General features: G+C 42.6%; 2 protein-coding genes across 2 annotated transcripts; one reads left to right on the plus strand and one right to left on the minus strand.

The window, feature by feature from the left end:
* Window positions 1–507: 507 nt before the first annotated feature.
* commd9 (COMM domain containing 9) lies at window positions 508–3,350 on the plus strand. The gene is made up of 6 exons (XM_054620529.1): window positions 508–618; window positions 1,378–1,494; window positions 1,774–1,913; window positions 2,438–2,476; window positions 2,658–2,760; window positions 2,891–3,350. The coding sequence occupies exons 1-6, from the start codon at window positions 508–510 to the stop codon at window positions 3,026–3,028; spliced, it is 648 nt and encodes a 215-aa protein (XP_054476504.1). The 3' UTR covers window positions 3,029–3,350.
* Window positions 3,351–3,711: 361 nt separating this feature from the next.
* LOC129108723 (L-fucose kinase) lies at window positions 3,712–15,363 on the minus strand. Its single transcript, XM_054620626.1, is given in 27 exon segments — window positions 3,712–4,152; window positions 4,250–4,455; window positions 4,458–4,475; window positions 4,848–4,947; window positions 5,047–5,234; window positions 5,328–5,447; window positions 6,079–6,222; window positions 6,553–6,635; window positions 6,637–6,778; window positions 7,207–7,373; window positions 7,535–7,661; window positions 7,664–7,792; window positions 8,315–8,602; window positions 8,605–8,669; window positions 9,362–9,435; window positions 9,855–10,028; window positions 10,120–10,221; window positions 10,300–10,406; window positions 11,094–11,265; window positions 11,795–11,914; window positions 12,735–12,815; window positions 12,928–13,025; window positions 13,464–13,665; window positions 13,747–13,797; window positions 14,053–14,110; window positions 14,112–14,202; window positions 15,212–15,363. Coding segments are annotated over 27 exon segments (3,258 nt in total). The 5' UTR covers window positions 15,291–15,363; the 3' UTR covers window positions 3,712–4,080.
* Window positions 15,364–16,282: the final 919 nt, after the last annotated feature.

Here is a 16,282-nt window from a genome sequence, read left to right on the forward strand (position 1 = left end):
TAAATGTAAATGTTCAAATTATATGTTTAGTTATTAAGGTACATTTTATACAAATAATTAGAACATTTTATAATGAAAGGGTTTGATACTATTATATTTATTATTATTATTATTATTATGGTTTTTGTTTTTATAATTAAAGGTTTTTTTACAGCAGTTTCTTGAAAAACTATTTACCACTATAAAAGTGTTTTTATTTTTATCTAAATGATCGAACCGTTCATCTGGATTTATTATTAAAGGTATCAGCCTGTACGATTTATTATTATTAAATTAATTTAATAAAAATGTAATATAAATAAAAGATTTATTAAATAGTTTTATTGTAATAAAATACATTTTAAAACAGATTTTCATCATCAGACACTACTTTTCATATTTTATACACACATATGTAAATATTTGACTGTTTTTATATTTCCAATGTTGTTGTTAAATAAAATAAAATCTATTTGGAATTTCTTTTAATTTTCTTCTTGTTTTTTTCCGGAACGAACTACATCTCCCATGAGCAGCAGCGCCATGTGTCTGTCATGTGACGCTCACGTGACGTCACACGTCAACATGGCCGCCGCTGTGTCCAGCGAACATTTCGAGAACTTCCAGCTTCTCCTGAAGGTTTTGATCTTTAACGACTTTAATGAACTTTCAACTGAAACTCGATCAAATGTTTTTACTGAAGCTGTTCGATTAATATTGATTAATATTGATTAATATGAATAAATACTAATAAATACTTTAGATCAGCCTGAGAGCATCAGTGTGTCTCATTCTGCTCAGACTGTTTATTAATATAATATAAATAATAGAATATATTAGTCTTCATGTACAGTCTATGACTCAGACCTGCTGCACTATAAGTGTATTTAAACTCATTAAAGAAACCTGATTTATTACTTTAAACTGTTAAACAGAGTTTTGGCTTGTTTACATATAAATACTGTTTAATATAATAACTTAACTGTCTGAAACATGTGATGCAGGACTTTGACTTTTACTAATACTAGTGGCATTAGTACTCAAATACATCAGGATGGAAACAATGGAGCTTTATGTTGACTTATTTATTGATGCTTGACTCTTTTTAGAGTTGTTTTTAAAAGCTATTTTATCATTAGTGTCTTATTATTATTATTATTATTATTATTATTATTATTATTATTATCATTATGATGTCCTTTGTGGTGTTTGTTGTTTTCTGTAGCTGTTTTGTCTTTTGAGTATGTGGAAAATGTTGGAAGAACTTCAGTATTTAAAGAAATCAAATAGAGAAAATCTTCTCATCTGAGAAGCTGAAGGAGACGCTGGTCACATGACCATGTCACATGACCAGAGTCTCCAGCTGTGTTCACCTTGTCTTTGTCTTTGTCCCCTGAGGCTCCGTCTAAAGACGCGGTGAGAGACGTTTGTGTTCAGAGTCACAGAGGACCGAGTCGCCGGCTCACAGAGACAACGGCAGAAACACTGAGCATCACTGCAGCTCAGGCTGCTCAGGTAACACACACACACAGACACACAGACACACACACACACACACACACACACACACACACACACACACACACACACACACACACACACACACACACACACACACACACACACACCATTTTAGACCACCGCTCTGAAAAAGTGTGTGTGTCTGTCTGTCTGTCTGTCTGTCTGTCTGTCTGTCTGTCTGTCTGTCCGTGTGTGTGTGTGTGTGTGTGTGTGTGTGTGTGTGTGTGTGTGTGTGTGTGTGTGTGTGTGTGTGTGTGTGTGTGTGTCCTCCAGCTGGTCCAGTCCCTCCATGTCCTCTCTCATCACGTCCTCTTCTACAACCTGGTCTCTCCGGATCAGATCCTCCATCTGTTCCCCGACTCGTTCCACTCCAGTCTGAAGAACCTGATCACCAAGATCCTGCTGGAGAACAGGTCCGCCCCCCCGACAGTACACTCTGCATTCACACCTATAATTACACAATAACTCATTCATAATAATAATAATAATAACACACGAGAATACATCCACTGCATCATGGAGACTTGTGGTTTTGTTCTTTTCTTTTGTCTTGTTGCTGATTTTTTTCATTTGTTTTTATCTTTTTGTGTCATATTTTATTTATATTCAGTCTGAGGACTTTTTAAAGTCAATTAAATGCAGAAATTTAGGTTTTTAAACAACATAGGTGGATAAAATTAGTTTTACTTTTAAAAAATAAAGAATAATAACAACTGTATAAACACAACACTTACACATAAGGATCCACTTATTATTTAGATATTGAATTACGTTATAACACTTCATTTTCATAATCCATAATTTTCTAATAATTTGAGAGGTTTTTATTTGGCACTAATTATAAAGAAAAACAAAATGTTGAAAAAGAAATCTCACTTTGAATCCACCTATTGGCTGGTTGAATGTGATGTCACTACGTGTCTCTGATATTTTTCAGTCCGACGTGGAGAACAGAAGCTCTCAGTGATCAGAGTGAGTCCAGATTCATGTTTCACCTTCTTCTATGGAGAGAAAGTGTGTGTGTGTTCAGCTTTAAACTGTGTGTGTGTGTGTGTGTGTGTGTGTGTGTGTGTGTGTGTGTGTGTGTGTGTGTGTGTGTGTGTGTGTGTGTGTGTGTGTGTGTGTGTGTGTGTGTGTGTGTGTGTGTGTGTGTGTAGTCTCTCTCCCCAGCTGAAGGAGTTGGACTGGAGAGTCGACATGGTGACCGGCTCGGACTCAGTCAGTCGGATGTCGGTCCCGACCTGCCTGGTTCAGCTCAAGGTGAGTCCTGAACCAGAACCACCACCAGCAGAGGTCACGTGACCTCTCTGTAGTAAGGAGGTCACGTGACCTTTGTGTAATAAGGAGGTCTGAGGAAGTCTCTGTGTTCTGACCTCGGTGTGTTTTTCAGATGGAGGACCCGTGTCCGTCGGCGGGCGACCAGCCGGTTTCCACGGTGACGGTGGAGCTGAGCCGAGAGTCTCTGGACACCATACTGGACGGACTGGGACGCATCAGAGACCAGCTGTCTGTGGTTGCTGGGAAGTGAGGAGCCAAGACAGCTGATTGGTCCGTTCAGAGGATGACATCACGTCTTACAGTCAACAGTTTTTTTACAGACTGAAGATGATTTTTGTGTCGTTAACGTTAAAGAACGTTTATTCATCTGTTATGAAATATTTACAGAAATGTTTTAAAAACTGATTTATCATCAATCAGTTAATAAATATACTAAATATTTCTTAGTTAAAACAGTATAAAAATGATTATTTTCCTTTTTTGTGTCTTATTATTTACTTTATAATTATTGTTTTTTCAGAAACAATTAATGTCTTCTAATATTTGTTATAATTTTTTGTACATTGTCCAGATTGAATATAAAATCAAATGCATAGTTTTTGCTGATATTTGATTAAAGATATTCAAATAAACTTCTTTGTATTTTTAACATTTAGTTTTTATCTGCATCTTAAACTTCTTTAATAAAATAAAACTACAGAAGCTACGAAAGAAACGTCAACGAGGAAAATGAACGCACAAAAAATAATGTTCAGTGTGATTATTGATTATTAAAGACTTCATCAGAGTTCAAATGTCTTTAGAGCCTGAAGACTGAAAATATTAAATTATTATTTACTTTTGAACGAGTTTAACAGCTTCTTGACTTCAGAGTTTAATGATGTTGTAAAGTAAAGAAAAAACACTCAGACACACAAACACAAAAACATCATCTGTTCTTCATTCTGTGGTTTATAATCTGAATACTGAACAGAATCTCATAGCTTCATTATTAAAAATAGATTCATAACAAATAAAATAAAGTGTCTGAATGACAATCATAATGTCCCGACCAACACTGAAGGCATCACAAAGATCAACACTGATCAACTTTTACAATCAGTCAATTAGCAGCAGGAAGAGCTAGTAACGTTAGCAGCACCGCTAATGGCCAGCAGGGGGACGTCCATGTTTATAAATGAATTTAAATCTGTTGGTTTTGATGTTCAGTCAAAGATAATCTGACTTCAACAGACAAACGTGTTTTGGTACATTAATAAAGTGTGTGTGTGTGTGTGTGTGTGTGTGTGTGTGTGTGTGTCCTCAGGATGTAGGTAGGACTTGAATCCCGTCCATGTCCAGCTCCACTGAGTGAACACTGAAGTCTCCCAGACCCTGAAACAGAACCAGTCGTCACCTCAGAATCCCATTTAACAAATAACCACTATGTGTGTGTGTGTGTGTGTGTGTGTGTGTGTGATTTACTGCTCACAGGTGTGTTGGTGAGGACCTGCAGCACCGCCTCCCTCTGTCGGGGTTCCCGGGTCAGCAGGTAGAGGAAGCCCCCCCCTCCGGCCCCGGCCAGGCTCTGACCCAGGACCAGCGGCCTCAGGGCCTCCATCATGGTCCTCACTGAGGACGGCTCACAGCCCGGAGCCATCAGCTTCTTCTGCTGCCACGAGCGCTCCCCCAGACACCCCCCAGTCTGGACAGAGAACCTGGGGGGGGTTGTGATTTAAGAATGAATGTCCAGTGTGAAGGATTTCTATGAGTCACTCCTAATACGGTCACTTCCTGTTCACTGGTTTTTATCAAAAAAAGTGACCATATATGGAGTGAGGAGGAGTGACGACCTGCAAAAAAAGCATCTCTCTGGTGTGGAATGGAGCATCATTCAAATGAACATCATGTGTGAAGAAGACTTGAAACTAGAGACCCTATCTAGATAGATAGATAGATAGATAGATAGATAGATAGATAGATAGATAGATAGATAGATAGATAGATAGATAGATAGATAGATAGATAGATAGATAGATGGATGGATAAAGCGACAGAGATCGTGTGGGTTAGGGTTAGCGGTGTCTCACCCTCTGAACAGGCTCGGACACATTCCTCTGAGTTTGCCACCAGCTGCTGAACGTTCTGGACCATCGAAGGAAGACGACTGTACCAACTACGAACCACATCCTGAAGACAAAACCACCACCATCATCCTACACCTCATCATCATCTTCATCATCATCTTCATCATCATCCTCATCACCATCACCATCATCATCATCAGACCTGCAGCAGGTTGCGAGCCAGTCTGGTTTTCCCGGTGTAGACCAGCAGGAGGTGGAGCTCCAGAGAAACCAGGAAGTCTTCTGGAGGACTGAGACGCTCCACTTCCACCTGCAGCGGCAGAGACGCTCTGGATCGGCCCACCTTGACTCCGCCCACCAGACCTCCCACCTGATCCTGCCAGCCTCCACCTGGAGGAGGAGGAGGAGGAGGAGGAGGAGATGAAGATGTGTGTGTTAGTCTGCTCTCTGACTCCAGAGTGAACATGTGACCTGAGGACCTACCTGTGGTGAGGATCTGCTCCAGGTACAGGACGCCGTGGATGAGGGAGTCCGTGTCGTAGGTTCTACCGGTGCACCTGTAGACCGCCGCCAACAGCGCCCCCGCCAGGATACTGCTGGTACCTGCAGGACGAGAGCCGGTTAACCTCTGACCTCCTGAGACATCTAATCAATATTATTAATATTATTATCATTCACTTTTTATTATTAATTTATTTCACAGCTTGTGAAAATATCAAAATCGATGCAGCAGACCAGAGATATCCTCTTTGTTATTTCACACAATCTACTTCCTTGTCAAAACCTGCTGCCTACATTACCCACAATGCAGCTCTACAATACATTGTATGCTAGTTAGCAGCTTCTGTATCCTGCAGCTGAGGTCTCCCTTCTTTCTAACTCCTCCAGATTATTTTACTCTCTTAAACTCGTAGTCTTCCTGCGACGCTGACTCAAGTGACATCACTCGAGGACATCCATCAGATGTTTAATAGACCTGGAAACACAGGCTGACTTCTGGTAAATGTAGTTTTTTGGTTTTAATAGTAGTTTCTGAGTGTGATCTTTTGAATTCTTGATGTGAATGTGGTTTTTATGTTTTGTTTTCTAGGTTTTTAAAAGCTTCCTTTAGGGTTTCAGCTCCTTTTAGTTTGACTTTATGTGTAAATGTGTCTTTGAGTGTTTTATTCTAATAATACAATTAATTCTCACTGTTATCAGTCTTTCATGATGTATTATGAAGTTTGTTTCTCACCCAGTCCAGATCCGGTGGGCAGCTCCGACCAGCTGTGGAGCTCCACCCCGCCCCCCCACCGCTGAATCAGCTGATCCCGCAGGGCATTCTGGGAGGAGAGCGACACCAGACCGCTGCACACACACACGGCCTTCAGCAGGGCTCCTGTAACACACACACATACATGAACACACACACACACACACACACACACACACACACACACACATGAACACACACACACACACACACACACACACACACACACACACACACATGAACACACACACACACACACACACAACACATGAACACACACACACACACATGAACACATGAACACACACACATAATGAACACACACACACACACACACACACACAAACACACATGCATGAAAACACACACTTACATGAAAACACACACTTACATGAAAACACACACTCACACACTGACACTCACACATGAATACTGTGTCATGACCTCATCTCCTACCGGGTGCGTGCGGCTGACAGTAGTCCCTCAGGTCATCCAGGACGTCACACACCGTCTCCGTGGAAACGCCGCTGCCCCGCCCCGGTGTGGCTGACCAGCAGGAGGCGGGGCTCTGTGATGCGACGGGCCCGGGCGCCGATGGGGCGCCTCCCGTCGACCTTCACCGCCACGTTGGTCACAGAGCCGCCGTGCTCGAAGGCGATGGGCGGCGTGTCGCTCCAACCGCCTGAAACACAAACAGCTGCTGGTTACCATGGTTACCAAGGTTATCAAGGTTACCAAGGTTATCAAGGTTATCCAAGGTTATCAAGGTTACCAAGGTTACCAAGGTTATCAAGGTTACCAAGGTTATCGAGGTTACCGAGGTTATCAAGGTTACCAAGGTTACCAAGGTTATCAAGGTTACCGAGGTTATCATGGTTACCATGGTTACCATGGTTACCAAGGTTATCAAGGTTACCAAGGTTATCAAGGTTACCAAGGTTACCAAGGTTATCAAGGTTACCAAGGTTACCAAGGTTACCAAGGTTACCGATCAAAGAGTTTAACCGTTTATCACCAGCTGGGATTAACTGTAAAGTCTCAGTCCACAAAAACACAAAATGTAAATATAGAAATATTATAATATTCTTTAAATGCTTTCTGTGGACTCACCTGCCAGGTCCAGTCGGGCCGGACACTCCACCTCCTGCCACTCCTCAAGGGGCGGGACTTCCCCCTGGCCAATGGAGATGAACGTCTGCGATGACATCACAGCTTGTCGTAGGAGCACCTGGCCGGCGCCCTCGTAGTGACGCGCTGCCCGAACCAGCAGGTCCGGCCTGTGTGTGTGTGTGTGTGTGTGTGTGTGTGTGTGTGTGTGTGTGTGTGTGTGTGTGTGTGTGTGTGTGTGTGTGTGTGTGTGTGTGTGGGGGGGGGGTTACAGATGAAACACGGCTCACCATCATACCTGAGAGTGATGTAACAGGTGAGTGATGCTCACCTGCTCAGCCAATCATCTCTCTGCGTAGCAAGGGCCTTGACCCCGCCCCTCAGGTCACCTTCCTCCAACAGGTAGTAGGCGGAGCTCCAGGCCTCATTAGCGGCCGGCCCGCTCCTCAGGCCCCCCGCCCCCCCGCCATGCACACCAACACGTCAGCGATGCAGGAGAGGCAGCGGGAGGCCACGCCAAGCTCCGCCCCTGACCCCGCCCCTGACTCCGCCCCTGACTCCGCCCAATGCTGCCTGCTACCTGCTGCAACTGAAAAAAATAAAACAGGATGTTAAAGAAATAAATCCAAAATAAAAGTTGAAAATAGTCTCAATTAACTGTTATTGTTGTTTTTGTCTACATTTTGTTATCATCTTTGAGGGAAGGCCATAACTTCATCAGCTAATTATTTTTTGAATGAATAATACAAATAATAATAATAATAATAATAATATATAAATAATATTAATTTAGTTGGATATTCTATTCCATTTTAAATTATAAAAAGAAATTCTGTTTAAATAAACTGTATTCTTATTATTATCATTATTATTATTAATGTTATGATTATTATAATCATTGTTGGGTATTTTATTCCATTTAAATTGATTAATTGTCAGATTTGTTTGTACCTCAGTTTGTGCTGAATAAGGTTTATGATTATTATCATATCATCATCATTATTGTTATTATTATTAATTAATATTATCATAATTATTATAATAATAATAATTATATAATGATATTATTGTCATCATAATCATTGTCATATTTATTATAATTATAACTCACTGCTGTCCAGTGTCTCCAGCAGCGCCCCCTGCTGGCCTCCCAGCACCGCGGCCCTGAAGCAAGGCAGCAGACAGACGTCGGTGCGACTCCTCAGGGCGTCCATCACTCTCCTCCTTCCTGCCAGGAACAGTAACTCCTCCCTCCACTGGAGCTCCGCCTCCTGGCAGGTGAGCGACATCACCTCCTTCAAAGAGAGCCTCCACGCCTCCCTCCAGCTCCGCAGACAGCCGGCTCCTCCCAGCAGCCAGCTGACTCCTCCCTCCAGACCCACAGCACCTCCTCGGGGAGGAGGACCGGGAAGAGACGAGCATCCTGGAGGGAGCGCCGTTCTCCTCTCACCCACAACTCCTCCGGCCTGGGAGGAGGAGGAGAGGAGGAGGAGGTAAATTAGAGGAGGTGAGGGAAGAGGGGAGAAGTGAAGAGAGGAGAGAGATGAGGGAGGAGGAGGACGAGAGAAGAGGAGAGGAGAGGAGTGAAGAGAGGAGAGGAGGAAAGGGGGAGAAAGAGGAGAGGAGGAGAGGGAGAGGAGGAGGAGAGGAGGAGGATGAGAGAGGGGAGGAGGGAGGGGAGGAGGAGGGGAGACAAATTAGAGGAGGTGAGGAGGAGGAGAGAAAGAAAATAAGAGGAGGAGAGGGAGTGGTGTGGGGGAGAGGAGAGAAGTGAAGAGAGGAGAGGAGAAAAGGGGGAGAAAGAGGAGAGGAGAGAGGAAGAAGAGGAGGAGGCGGAGGAGAGGAGAAAAAGAGAGGAGTTGAAGGGAAGGGGGAAAGAGAGGAAGAGTTAAGAGAGGAGGAGAATGGGAGAAAATGTAGGGGAGGTGAGGCGGAGGGGAAGAGGAAGAGAGGAGGAAAGATGAAAATGAGAGGCGAGAGGAGTGGAGATGAGGAGTCAAAGGGGAGGGGGGTTGAAATGGGGAGGAGTGAAGAGAGGAGAGGAGAAATATGAGAGAGGAGGAAAGAGGATAGAGGAGGGGGGACAGGAGAGGAGGAGTTCTGGTTGATAAAAGAACAAACAGGAAGTGAGCCACAAAATATTCTTTAAAGATCCTACTGGATTCCTGTTCTGCTGAAGAAGAGAATCCAACTCTGGTTCAGGAAGGAGGAGCTGCTGTCATCAGAGGAGACCTGAGGAGGAGGAGGAGGAGGAGGAGGAGGAGGAGGAGGAGGAGGAGGAGGAGGAGGAGGAGGAGGATCATTTCAAGTGTTAACTCTAAATAATAAAACAGTTGTCGATAATAATTTATTCTCCTCTCTGTCTCTTTATCTCCAACTTTCCTTTTTTATATAACTTCTGTTTTGAAAAGTAAAATTCTTTATAAATAAAGTTTGCATGTTTAAAGACTCTTAAATAAAATAAAAGTTAAATAAATAAGAGGGTCAAAGTTCATTCTGGATCTTAGAAACAGAAACTTAACTCAAGGACTTCTTACTCGCTGCTCTCAGCTCTTTAAACAGCAGCTCAGCGGATGAAGACCATGAGATGTGTTTGAAAGCTCCAGAGAGAGATGTGTTCAGGGACCCTTTAGTGAAATGTTGTTTTGTACCTCCAGGTCGTCCTGAGCTCCCGTCACCGTGTAGACCTTCAGCTTCAGCTGCCCCACCTCTATTCGATGTCCCTGGATGATGATGTCATCAGCCAGCTCCAGCTGCCTGATACACTGTGATGTCATCAACTGGAGACCGGACAGTAAACAACCTGAAGGGACCTCCAGAGGACCCTGGTGGAGAGGTCAAAGGTCACAGAGGTCACCATATAGAACCCTAAAGCTGCACTGACCGACTGAACGGAGGCCGTGAACTCCTCCTGACCTGCAGGTGGCAGTGTTGCACCACCGCGCCCATCGCCACGGCAACGTCTCCCTCCAGAACGCTGTTGATCACCCGGCCTCTGGCGTCCACGACGTTCTCTCTCTGAAACGGGAAACCGCAGTGAGAACCGAGCACGTGATGAGAGTCTTACTTTGGTGACGAGGAAACAGGAAGTGTCACCTGGATGTGAGACAGAGTGTTTCTGTTCGTCCAATCACAGCACAGACGCTCCACATGATGCTTTCCAGACAGAGTCAGGTAGTCATAGCGACCGCCGGGGACGTACGCTGTCAGGACGACAAGTTAACGACAATCAGAAATGAATTCAAAATGTTAAAGATACGGTTCTTAATGTTCCACATTGAACGTCATTTATTTTGTCCCCAATAAGCTACCTACCTCGATAGAAAGACAGACAGGTTTAGAGAGAGACAGAGACAGAGACGGACGGACAGACAGGCAGGGTGAATAGAGACAGACTGGTTGTAAGATGGTTACACAGACAGGTTGACACACAGACAGGTTGACACACAGACAGACAGGACAGACAGACAGACAGGTATAAAAAGAGATAGACAGGTTTAAAGACCGACCGACAGACTGGGTTAAAGAAAGACAGACAGACAGGTATAGAGAGAGAGAGACCATCAGACAGACAGTAAAGGTCAAAGACAGACAGGTTTAACGAAATACAGACAGAAAGGTATACATCAAGATGGACAGGTATATATAGAGACAGACAGGTATATATAGAGACAGACAGGTATATAAACAGACAGATATAAACAGACAGACAGGTATATATAGAGACAGACAGGTATATATAGAGACAGACAGGTATATAAACAGAAAGGAAGACAGACAGGTATGGAGACAGACAGACAGGTATGTATATAATACAAACAAATATATAAAGAGACAGACAGGTAAAGAGACATACAGGTAAAGAGAGAGACAGGTTGAGACACACCCACCCAGACTGACTGTCTCTCCTCTCAGGACCCTCCACAGCTCCGCCCTGCTCCTCCTCACCGTCGCCCCCTCTGGTCCTCCAGGTGAACTGCAGCCGGCTCGGTCCTCACAGACGAACTGGTCCTGGGTCAGATCAGAGCAGAGACACTTCAGCAGGTCCAGGAACAGAGACACCTGAAGATCAGAGAGGAGGACTGAGTTCATCAGCTGTTCACAGATCAGAATCACCATCTGAAGCTGTTATTGATCAGATTATCAATATATTGATACGACACTGTAATCATGATGAGACATCTTTAATAAATAACACGAACCAGACGGATTAATACACACCTATATTTTATTATTTAAATATTGACATTATTATAAAAAAATAATTACATTTGATTTAAATGTTCTATTTATTTATTTTTCATTATTAATGTATGTATGCATGTTATATATGTGTGCTTTAATTTATTGGTTTTTATTTAATATTTTCTTTTATCTGAGGTTAGCTTTATTATCAGTTACATATATATATATATATTCTTAAATTGTATTTAAATATATACACATTACAGAACACCAGCATCTAAACAAATGTTTATGCATCTTATATGTTGTAATTCAGCATCATTCATTAAAATAAAAACAAACAGGCACGTGAATTTACATTCCATCACGATAAGACAGACAGACAGACAGACAGACAGACAGGTACCTGGAGGGGCGGAGCTCCAGAGTCCAGGCCCAGGTAGGTGCAGCCGTCCAGAGGAGGAGTCACGTGAGTCTGAAGTAACTTCTCTGAGACGGAGCTGCTGAAGAACACCGGACCTGAAACCTGCAGATACACACGGAGAGTATTAGGAGTACTACTGCAGTGTACATAGCACTATGACAGATACTCCATCCTGATTGGTTTGTAGTGGAGGGTAACTGAATACATTTAATCAAACCATGTACTTAAGTACAACTCTGAGTATTTTGTATTCATTATACTTTTCTATTTTAGTTTCTATTAAGATAAGATAATCCTTTATTAGTCCCGCAGCGGGGAAATCTGCAGGTTATTATGTACTACTGTTAGTATTACTTCTTATACACTTTATAGTTTTTTTTTTTTAATATTTTGTTGTTGTACTATATTATAGTACTATATTTATTTTACTCTTATTTCTATTCTATTTTTCAATGGCGTCAGTTTTACTTCTTATACATTTGGTATTATTTATTATTTTATTTATATATGTCATGTTTATGTTATATATATTTATGTATTGTTTTTCTTATTCTTCTGTATCTTTGATCTCTGGCTCAAGAATTTCCTTCAGGATTAATAAAGTCTTATTTAATCTTTTTTTACTTCATTTCTTTTACAGTTTCAGTCACTTTTCACTTTTTTGTTGCATCTTTTCCACCAAAACAAGAGTAACAGTAGAATACTAAATACTATGTTGTTTTTATAATAAAAGCAAATTGTTGATTTACCCAAACTAAGAAACGAATAAATGTTTTAGTTCTGGTGTCATTCAGACAGTTTCACATTCAGTGAACGTGTTTGAGCGTTTGATAACGTCACCTTTGTTTCTATTTATGTGATTTTGGGTAAAACTCTTTCTGTCGTTTGATTTCTCTACACGGGACAGAAGAGGAGGACGCACCAGAGGCACTTTCCCATCATGCATCAGGGCCTGTTGAATCTGCTCCTCTGTCCCCCTGTAGATGATGTCCCTGACCCGACCCTGGGACACAAAACAAACGCACCTTCAGTCTGGATTCATGTAGTTCAAGTGAAAGAATACAAAAACAACAACAGTATAAAAACATCATTTAAGAAGTAACATCTGTGATCACCTGCTGGTCGCACAGGTAGACGCCGTGATTGGCTGCGTAGGAGACGTCGCCTGGCAACGCCAACACCCGAACTCCAGAGAAACCCTCCCAGGACAAAACTACACACAGCAGAGAGTATTAGGAGTACTACTGCAGTTTACATAGTACTATGACAGATACTGCATTCTCATTGGTTTGAGATACTGTGAAATTACATTACATTACAGTCATTTAGCAGAGGCTTTTCTCCAAAGCGACTTACAGTCAGTAGTATGTTACATATCATTCACCCATTCACACACTGATGACAGGCTACCATCAAGGTGCCACCATCAGACTCTAACTAACATTCATCATCAGTCCACACCGATGGCCTTCAGGAGCAACTTGGGGTTAAGTGTCTTGCCCAAGGACACATCGACTGCCGAAGCGACCACCTCTGATTGGAGAACTACCTTGCTCTCCACTACGCCACAGCCGCCCACAGTAAATACTGCACAGTATAGATGTTAGTAAAGATCAGCTCCACCTTCAGTAAGTGAAGTCTAAACACTCACTGAAGTCCGGAGGGAGGCTGAGGATCATGTCGGTGCTGCAGACCCAAACACCAGGAGGAGAACCGGGGCAGATCTGGGTACCGAGGCGGTCCAGCAGCAGGTCCAGACAGCAGACCGGAGCCTGGACCCTCTGGTCCGGTTCCTCTGGAGCCGGCAGCCAGCAGAACGCTCTGCTGCAGGAGCTCCAGGGGAAGTCTCGACCCTGCAGGAGGAGAAACTACAACATCTGCACGGACAGAAGAGGAAACAACATCTGGAGACGTAAACGTGCTGCTGGACCCACCGAGTGGAGGATGAGGATGTGAGCATCATCCAGGACGTCGGCCGTCACCACCTGAGGAGGAAACACCATTCACCATCTAGTTCATCCTCCATCATAATAGACTGACTCCCATTCCTGACATTTACACTCACTGCGATTAATCAAACAATCAATCAGTTTGGTGTGTGTGTGTGTGTGTGTGTGTGTGTGTGTGTGTGTGTGTGTGTGTGTGTGTGTGTGTGTGTGTGTGTGTGTGTGTGTGTGTGTGTGTGTGTGTGTGTGTGTGTGTGTGTGTGTGTGTGTGTGTGTGTGTGTGTGTGAACTCACCGTGTGTCCGGCTCGGCTGCTCAGGTGTTCAGCAGCGACCAGCAGAGCGTTCAGCGTCGCCCCCGCTGCCCAGGGGCTCCTGGCGGTCCCGCACAGTCAAAACCAACGCACCCGGAGAGAGAGAGCCACGCTGCTGCCTCAACTCCAGCTCTGAAACACTCAACTCCAGCTCACAAACACACACACACACACACACACACACACACACACACACACACACACACACACACACACACACACACACACACACAGTCTGCTTTGCTGTATAAAATATTAATGATCCTCTACAGGTATAATCTCTTAAAATCAAAATCAAAATGTTGCAACCAATAACTATTCAAATAATATCAAAAAATTATTTGATTATTATTTATTTTCTACATTGTAGATTAATAGTGAAGACATCCAAACTATGAAGGAACACATATGGAATTATGTGGTAAACAAACAAATGCTCAACAAACCAGAATATGTTTTATATTTTAGATTCTTCAAAGTAGTTGAATGAGGAGGTGTGTCCAAACTTTTGACTGGTACTGTATATATATATATATATATATATATATATATAATCATATATATATATATATATAATATATATATACAAATATCTATCATATATATATATATATAAATATATATCATATATATATATATATATATATATATATACAAATATCTAATATATATATATATATATATCAATATATATATATATATATATAAATATATATATATATATATATCATATATATATATATATATATATATATATATATCAATATATATATAAACATATATATGATTATTTATATATAGTATTATTTTATTTATATATGTATGAATACATATGTGTGTGTGTGTGTGTGTGTGTGTGTGTGTGTGTGTGTGTGTGTGTGTGTGTGTGTGTGTGTGTGTGTGTGTGTGTGTTAACAACATTAACTTGTTTCTATGGTTAAGGGGGAAAAAAATACAGAATGAAATGTAAAGATCAAAATATGTAAACAACAAAGAACAACAGAGTAACTGTTCTTCGTGTCGACCTCCATAAGGAAGCACAGAGTGACCGTCTCCACTGCAGCGACACCCTCAGGCCGACGCGCGTCACTGCAGGCCGAAGCGTCAGAGATGATATAAGCAGCGAGATGGTGCTCCTCACCTCTCTGGAAGGCGTACACGCTGTCCTTGTGCTGGCAGGTGAGCACGACCACCGTCCACCTGAAGCCGCCGGCAGACATCCGTCCTCCCCGACAGCAGGAGAGCAGAGAGGAGAGAGCACACGTGTTTTAAGAGACGACACGTCCTTTCCTCTGCAGCGTCACGTGATGAAGGCTGTTTCTGATGACGTCACCGCGGATCACATGATCACTGTACTAAGATAAGATAAGATAAGATAAGATAAGATAAGATAATCCTTTATTACAGCAGCAGAGAGTAAAGTGCACACAAGAGACATAGTAAAGAAGACAGGATAACAATAAAAATAAACAAGTATTATAAATAAGCAATAAAATCAACAATAACTGAAATATTATATTTACAGACAGAAAAAACTATTTTAACTATTATTGCACAGTGTTTTTATTGTCATGTTATTATTGTCATGTTATTATTGTCATGTTTTTATTGTCATGTTATTATTGTCATGTTATTATTGTCATGTTATTATTGTCATGTTATTATTGTCATGTTATTTTTGTCATGTGTCATGTGGTCTGCTGGGAGCAGAGCTGGTTGTGCAGCCTGACAGCAGCAGGAATGAAGGACCTGCAGTACCTGAATGAGGACCTGCAGTACCTCTCCTTCACCACCGGGGGTGAATGAAGGACCTGCAGTACCTCTCCTTCACCACCGGGGGTGAATGAAGGACCTGCAGTACCTCTCCTTCACCACCGGGGGTGAATGAAGGACCTGCAGTACCTCTCCTTCACCACCGGGGGTGAATGAAGGACCTGCAGTACCTCTCCTTCACCACCGGGGGTGAATGAAGGGGGTGAATGAGACCTGCAGTACCTCTCCTTCACCACCGGGGGTGGAGCAGCCGGTGGTGAAGGAGCTGCACAGAGCTGCCAGGGTGTCCTGCATGGGGTGGGAGGTATTGTTCATCAGGGATGACAGCTTGGCCATCACCCTCCTGTCTCCCACCACCTCCACCGTATCCAGTGGACACCCCAGCACACTGCTGGCCTTCCTGACAAGCTTGTTCAGTCTCTTCTTGTCTGCTGCTGAG

This window comes from Anoplopoma fimbria, chromosome 19 (genome assembly GCF_027596085.1).
Source record: "Anoplopoma fimbria isolate UVic2021 breed Golden Eagle Sablefish chromosome 19, Afim_UVic_2022, whole genome shotgun sequence".
Lineage (NCBI taxonomy): Eukaryota > Metazoa > Chordata > Actinopteri > Perciformes > Anoplopomatidae > Anoplopoma > Anoplopoma fimbria.